The sequence below is a fragment of the Theobroma cacao genome, chromosome 2 (genome assembly GCF_053813885.1).
Source record: "Theobroma cacao isolate CCN51 chromosome 2, ASM5381388v1, whole genome shotgun sequence".
NCBI lineage: Eukaryota > Viridiplantae > Streptophyta > Magnoliopsida > Malvales > Malvaceae > Theobroma > Theobroma cacao.
In genome coordinates this window covers 37384948-37392875 of record NC_142640.1, presented here as the reverse complement: position 1 = coordinate 37392875, position 7928 = coordinate 37384948, and the positions used below count along the sequence as shown (strand labels likewise).

Here is a 7928-nt window from a genome sequence, read left to right as displayed (position 1 = left end):
AACAATTTTGCCCCATTTGGTTAATATTGATCAATATTATTGTTATTTTAGGTTGAAAAGTAGAAATAATGAGATTCCGGTACATTTCGGAGTATAAGGGTAAAATCGTAATTTTTTTATCTCGGGGGCAAATCAGTAAAATTTTCAGCCCAGCACTTGTCAAGACCAAGGGATTTTAATTCTGGTAGGATTGGATAAATACCAGAATATTTGTGGTGGAAAATTAAGAAGAAAAAGTCAAAGAGTTAAAAATTGGGCCAATAAGCATGTGACACATGGCATGCTTGATTATTTTATTATTTTCTATAGAAATCAGCCCATTAAATCCCCAATTCCCTCACCATATTCGGCCTAGACATCCAGCAACAAGAAAAAAGGAAGAACAAAAGGAAAAACAAGAAAACCTAGGTGGAAATTCAAAGAAAAAGTGAAAAAAATCAAGGAAACAAGCTAGGTAAGTTAAAATTTCTTTAATTCTCCTTGATACCTAGCTTACCCATGCTTTTGTTCTTGATTTACATGGTTGAATATTGAGTTATCATGATGAATTCAATTCTGAAAAATGGGTATGGAAGAGGAATTGTTGTTGGAATAATTTGATTTTAGACTATGTTAGTGTTTAGGGATAGTTAAGCATGGTTATGAACAAAAACACAAAAGAAATATTCAATTTCTCTAGGGTTTCTTGTTGGCCGAACCATGAGGGCTGAATATCAATGGGGGATTGTTTTTATTTCTAGGAAAATGGCATGGAAAATGATGAATTAAGGTGAAACAGTTATGTAGAAAAAAAAATTCGATGCTAGTGCACCAAAAGACCAAATTTTTCTATAAGAAACTGTGAGGGTTCTAATGCTGAATTTGGATTTATTTAAATGAATGTGGTAAATTAAGGTATTAGAGGAGAAATGAATTAATTTGGAGGTGATTTGGACACAATCGCTAATTAATCGGGTGATCGGTCGAACTTAATCGATACCGTGATTAAACGGTAATCGGACATATTTTTGCATTTACATATCAAGCATTAGTAATTAAAAATAATTTATATCAATTTAGGGACAATATAGTAAATTCCTCGACTTTGTTATTTGTCAAGGTGGTGAGACGTCCGAAAAAGGTAAAGGAATTACGCCTGAGGACTATTAGTCAGAGTTCACCCGGAATCTGAATTTTCTACATTTGTGAGTGGACTGCCTATTAAAATTGTTTTGGGAATATGACTGTTTTGAACAAAGTGTTTGAATGATTTTATAAATTTTTTTTATGAAAATGAATGCCTTGGGAACAAGCTTTTGAGAAAAAGTTTATGTTATGAAATGTGGTTATTATGGATTTCTATGTGGTTGTATTATGTTGATATACACATACACTTGAATATAATGTTGTGTAATTATGTTGACTCGACTATATGCGAGTAGGGAGTGCGCATAAGTCGAGGATGACCAGGTTATGTGCGAGTAGGGAGTGCGCATAACCCGGTGATGACCCAGCCATGTGCGAGTAGGGAGTGCGCATGAGCTGGTAATGATGATGATGAGCTGGTGATGATGATGATGGGTATATACATATATATATACATATGTAAATATGTGTGATATAGCAAATGGATGGACAATGATTTATGGATGTGATGTACATGAAAGTTAAGACATTGTACTTTGAGAATTTTCATGAATGTTAGGTTGATTTTATTAGTTTAGCAGGATGGCTTTTTGTTGAGTGAGGAAAAATGTTTCTCTTGTTGCTTTGTTTTCACTGCATCGAAATTCATGCTCGATGTAGCGAAAAACTCTGGGGTTTGGAGGGGTCTTAAATAGGAATGAACTAAATTGTATTGTTTTGAAACAAGTGCATCATGATTTTAAATTTTTCCTAATTGTTGCTTGTTCCCTTCCTTGTTCACTCACTGGGTTTATACTCACAATTTTCAAATTCATGTTTTCAGATCACGAGGTAGCCGATAATTAGGACGAGGTGTCCTTGTAGATCTGTGTACATCTTTTGGTAGGTGTTTCGGCATTCGGTAGCTGTATATCCATCCGAATCACTCCGCTGGAGGTCGAGTATTATTTTGTTATGTATAGATGAACTTAATGTAAATTTTAAAAGAGTAATGCCAGTACAAGTTGGCAATGTATATCACTATTTTGACTCAAAGTCATGAAATAGGACTTAGTGATAATAAATAGAATCATAAGTAAGATAAATAATAGGCTTGCCTGGGTTTAGTGGATTACGTCCATTGGACCCATACGCCGGTCATGACCCGGAATTTGGATCGTGACAATATTCCTAGTCCTTGAGTGTCTATGAGGTATCTAAAAGTTCTCTTAACAGCTGTTAGGTGTGATTCTTTAGGCTGTGACTGAAATCTAGCACACAAGCACACACTAAACTGAATATCTGGTCTACTTGCTGTTAAGTAGAGAAGAGAGCCGATCATACCTCTATAAAGCTTTTGATCTACATCCTTACCTTTTTCATCTAAGTCGAGTTTGGTACATGGACTCATTGGTGTGGAAATTGATTTCAGCTTCAGCATATTGAATTTCTTGAGCATATCTTGAGTGTATCTTTCTTGGTTGATGAAGATTCTTTCCTCACTTTATTTAATTTGAAGACCAAGGAAGTACTTTAACTCTCCCATCATGCTCATATCAAATTCACCCTGCATTTCCATAGCAAAGTTCTTTCATAAAGCCTCATTAGTTACACCAAATACAATGTCATCCACATATATTTGCACAACAATTAAATCATTTAGATATCTCTTAACGAACAATGTAATATCGATGCTGTCTCTATCCTACTCTTTTTCAACTAAAAATTTTGAAAGCCTCTCATACCAAGCTCTAGGAGCTTGTTTCAATCGATACAAGGTTTTATGAAGTTTGAAAACATGATCAGATTTTTCAAAGTCTTCAAAACCATTTGTAATAGATATATATAATGTAGGGATATTGATAAATATTTTTTTGACAAAAATGAAAAAATCATTTCATTTTATTTCAAAATTATCAATTTGAATAATTTTATTATATATAGTAATAAATACTTCAAACTCAAGATATTAGAAACATTTGTATTTATATATTTAAAGATAAATAATAAAAACAAAAGAGAATTGTATTTTTATCGTTTGCAATTTTCGAAAGAGAAAAAGGCTTCTGTTTAATGTATCTGGATGGAATATTGAGCAAGATAGCGTGGGAAACGGCAAAGATCTTATATTGATAATGAAGCTTCATTGGCGGTGGGTAGGTATTGTAACAACTACGATAGGTGAAGTCCAAGATCAACCAATGCTATAAATACCTAAGAAAAATGAAAAGAGGAGGTCCTAACCTCTAAAGACCAAACTGGCCAACCTCTTTGCCTGTTCTTAGAGAACCTAAACTCCTAAACATTTTCATCAGATTCGAATCAAATTTGTCCTAAACCTAGTTCCTCCGCGTTGAGAAACATATGTGTAAACCAAGCAACCGAACAAGCCAACCCTTTAGTCATCGGCGCCAATAAGCTTTTTGTCTTTCTTCTGCAACATTTCCAAGGACAAAGAACTCTGCAGGAGAAGCAGACAGAGACAAAAGGAAAAGATGGGTTTTGGAAAGGGAACGTCATTGTTGGAAGATTTGATAGACAAAGCTGGAGGTTGTGCTGTGATCGATGGAGGTTTTGCTACTCAGCTTGAGACTCATGGTGCTTCCATCAATGACCCACTTTGGAGTGCTCTTTGCTTGATTAAAGACCCTGATCTAATTAAACAGGTGCCCTTCTGTCTTTTGTTGACCTTTCTCTCTGAGCTTCGAGAGAAGAATGTGCTATGGTGTTTTGCAAATGTCCATGTGAAAAAACCAAAAAAAAAAAAAAGAACAAAGCTTATGATTATTTGGTTTTTCTGAAAATTTGTTATAAAACAGAGCATAATATTTTAAACCTGGTTTTAGGTTGTGATCAATGTGGATTTGTTTCAAATGTACAGGTTCATCTGGAGTACCTTGAGGCTGGTGCAGATATCTTGGTTACTTCATCTTACCAGGTTTGTTAATAGTATTTCAGATTGAGCAAAAAAAATTGATTTGAGTGAACTTCCTTTCCTCTATGCCCAGTAATTATCTGGTACAATAAATTGCCTTTAATTTTAAAAGATAACAAGGTCCTAGTATCAAAACTGGACTTGAGGGATTTCTAGGCAGCCATAAGTGGGTTATATGCACAGCTTTGTTGAGGCATTGATTTTAAAATTGATTATTAGGAGATATCCTAACTATATGTTTCCTTTTCCAATGCAATAAGTCAGCATCTTTCTCAGATGCCTTATTTTGAGAGTGAACTATATAATCTGCAGATAGAATCTGTTTAAGTTCTCCTGCAATGACTGATTCCGAGGACACAAGTAACATATCTTTGTACAAATTTTCCTACCTTCACATTAGGAAGAATAATATATATGAGATGATTATAAGTGACAAAACCCCCTTTTTTATTATTATTTTTATTATTCAGCCTTTCCATATTTGAATACTTTTTCTTCTTAAATTGAGAATGGAGACTGAAGAAAACAATTCTAATTTTGCATGATAGTAATTAATCTTCCAGAAGCTGATTAGTAGTGTTTGCTACCAAAAAGAAGAGCTGGAGTTTATCTTGCATTGAATTTCTGAGAGTCCTCCTAGTGCTCTATTCTTGTATTTGTCTCTAATTTATGTTCACAGGCCACCATTCCCGGATTCCTGTCCAGGGGACTGTCCCTTGAAGAAGCGGAGTCATTGCTAGAAAAGAGTGTCCAATTGGCTGTGGAAGCCCGTGACAAGTTCTGGGATGCTGTAGGTAGTGTTCCTGGGAATAGCTACAACCGAGCTTTGGTTGCAGCCTCAATTGGAAGTTATGGAGCATATCTGGCTGATGGTTCAGAATACAGGTTCCAAATTCTGAATAACTTAATTTACAATTCTTTTAGATATCAGACATCTTTCATAAGCTTAACGTGATCACATTATCTGCATATGCTCTGTCTTTTCCTTCAGTGGATGCTATGGACCAGAAGTGAATCTGGATAAGCTGAAAGATTTTCACCGGCAAAGATTGCAAGTTCTTGTCAAAGCAGGTCCGGATTTGCTAGCCTTTGAGACCATTCCCAATAAACTTGAAGCTCAGGTTTGTTCTTCCACAAACTTCATTTCTTATTTATTATATATATTGAAGGAGAATGTAGCATGAATGGCGACTTGTTTAACGACAATACATTGGTTACAATCTGTGCTTCATCTAAAGTGAATGTCACACTTTGGCTAGGCTGGCACTGGATCAAATCTATTCTAATAATAGACTATCATTTTCATGAATTGCAAATGATTATTATGGTCATACAAGTTGGCAGGAGAACTAGAACCTGTGGTTTTATGGAGGGGAAGTATTTCTTTTTTTCTTTATTGTCTTCAATTCTTCCTTATTCAAAGAAAATGAAAATAATAGCATTTCAGGTTCTGTGATTCCTCTTGTTTGCAGTATTAGGAAATATGCAAATGAACTTCTTGTTTTAAGATTACTATGTTTTACAGGTGTGAAGTTACTTACATTCTTCATTTTCTTTTCAAGTTTCCAGTGTATTTGGTTTATTCTGCAACATTTACCAAAATCAAAACCAATCAGTAATGACTTTTACTGCTTAATGCGTAGTGACTTCAAAATTTAATCGTCAAATTACTCTTTATGACTCAATTTTGCACATATTTTGTTTGAAAATTTTCTTTCTTAGTGCAATGATTCACCACAATCATTAAAAATGCAACCAAAATGCTATCAGTAGCCCTCTACACATTAGCTCTAATGAATTGACTTAGATCAATATAGAAGCACTCATTCAGAGTTAAAAATCTAATTTTACTTAACCTCTTTTCAAGCTGCTGCAGGGTGAAAATTTCCTTGGTGTTTTGATGCTCTTAACAATATTCTTTATATCCCTTTTCCTCTTGACTTGATTTGTCCCTTCAGAGCATGATGCCATCTTTCTATCTCCACTTACAGGCATGTGTTGAGTTGCTTGAGGAAGAAAACATCCAAATTCCATCATGGATCTGCTTCAGTTCTGTAGATGGTGAGAATGCCCCCTCAGGAGAGAGTTTTAAGGAGTGCTTGGATATATTGAACAAGAGCGTGAAAGTAAACGCAGTGGGAATAAATTGTGCACCTCCCCATTTTATTGAAAGCCTTGTATGCAAATTTAAGGAGGTAAATTACTTAAAGCAATGGGCAGATAATCAAACATATTTTAAGAGCATCAATGGCTCTTTTCTCAGATAAAAATCAGTTCCTTTACTAAGATAAACTAGTAATCAAATGATTCTAACGTAACTTCTCATTCTTCCAGATGACATCGAAGGCAATTGTCGTATATCCAAATAGCGGAGAGATATGGGATGGTAGGGCTAAGAAATGGCTGGTAAGTTATATATTACATATAGTCTCCTGTTTGTTGTGCAAAAAGATGTTGCATCCACTGAAATGGACTTTCTTCTTTGATTAACAGCCTTCAAAGTGCTTCGGTGACGACAAATTTGAGTTGTTCGCAGCAAGATGGCGTGACTTAGGAGCTAAACTAATTGGTGGTTGTTGTCGGACAACACCAGCCACAGTTGGAGCCATTTCCAAGGCTCTGAAAGAGAGGTCTTAACAAGTGAAGATAGGTGACAGGAACTCATAGTTTTACCAGTAGCTGCAGTTCATATATTCTGCTACCACTCGTAATTTAAATTTGTTGCTGCAATATTAGTTCTTTTAAAAGTTTTCTCCAGTATTCTTCCATTTTTATTGTACTAATAGATGCGGAGCTATATTCATCCTTCCTGGCCAACTCACAACAAATTTACTTAGTTTCGGAAAAAAATGAGTCCTAAATTTATCAATAAAACTCTTGGAAGTTTATCTCTAATTGCACTCAGGGACTCTAATAGAAAAGCTGTTTTAGGTTGCCCCCAAAAGGGTTGTATCAAGGCATGTAGGTCTTGGACTAAAACCAAATGATCCAACTTCCAGATTCCCAACTTCTCTTATTTCACACTCAACGGTGGAAATTTAATCAATGGTTTACAGCAAGAACTTCGTGCGATCATGCTTGTCAACATTAACACCATCAACAAGAGCTACTCTGTTTTAATTGCCCATGCTTATCCTGGAAATCCTCACATAGATAAACCCAGAGCAATCTCAAAATGATATTAAATCAGAATCAGTTCTGGCCTAAAAAGATTGCTAGGTTGCAACTTTCTTATCTGGTAAATTGACAAAAATGAGGAAAGACAATGGAGCGGCAGAAATTTAAACTGGCAAAACCTCCCACGGCAAGTACATTGAAACATCACCTTTCCACTATGGCCTATGCCTGAGTTTTCCAGGTTGAGCTTGAGAGATAAGAAAACCAAAGAATAAAGAGAAAGGCTGAAAGCTTCATCATTTATTAGAAAGAAGAATGACAAAACAAGGAGCCTCAACTTTAGTTTGAATAGCTAACTTTTTTTGACCTAATCCAGCGGATTGAAATATCGTAAATGCTTAAATTTGCTAAAATACAAGGAGCCCCAGTACCCGTCTCCACTTGTGTACTACGTTAAACTCTGTAAAATGAGAAAGCAGTAATTATGTCTGATAGTCAATTAGTCACATTCTGAGGAACGGTATACAGCTTGCTTGTTCTCTATTTCTTGTTGTTGCATGGATTCAACCATCAATTTGACTTCATCCACCATTAAGGACAGTATTTAGGATAAACCAAAAACAAACTATACATCAACACAGAATGCTGATATTTATTTGCCCTTGCTGCTAGCAATCGACTTTATCAGCATAGCAGATCCAAGGTATCTGCCTGTCTATCTTTAACTTTTTTGAAAGTCAGCTTGTCTGCACAATATACAAGCACAAACAAT

General features: G+C 35.3%; 1 protein-coding gene and 1 long non-coding RNA gene across 2 annotated transcripts; both read left to right on the top strand.

Annotated features, from left to right (window-relative positions):
- Positions 1-381: 381 nt before the first annotated feature.
- On the top strand, positions 382-2562 carry LOC148764225 (uncharacterized). The gene is made up of 2 exons (XR_016024828.1): positions 382-454; positions 1949-2562. It is a non-coding gene; the product is annotated as an uncharacterized LOC148764225 (long non-coding RNA).
- Positions 2563-3263: 701 nt separating this feature from the next.
- On the top strand, positions 3264-6939 carry HMT-1 (Homocysteine S-methyltransferase family protein). The gene is made up of 7 exons (XM_007044288.3): positions 3264-3770; positions 3986-4042; positions 4719-4924; positions 5031-5160; positions 6031-6234; positions 6374-6445; positions 6533-6939. The coding sequence occupies exons 1-7, from the start codon at positions 3600-3602 to the stop codon at positions 6674-6676; spliced, it is 984 nt and encodes a 327-aa protein (XP_007044350.3). The 5' UTR covers positions 3264-3599; the 3' UTR covers positions 6677-6939.
- Positions 6940-7928: the final 989 nt, after the last annotated feature.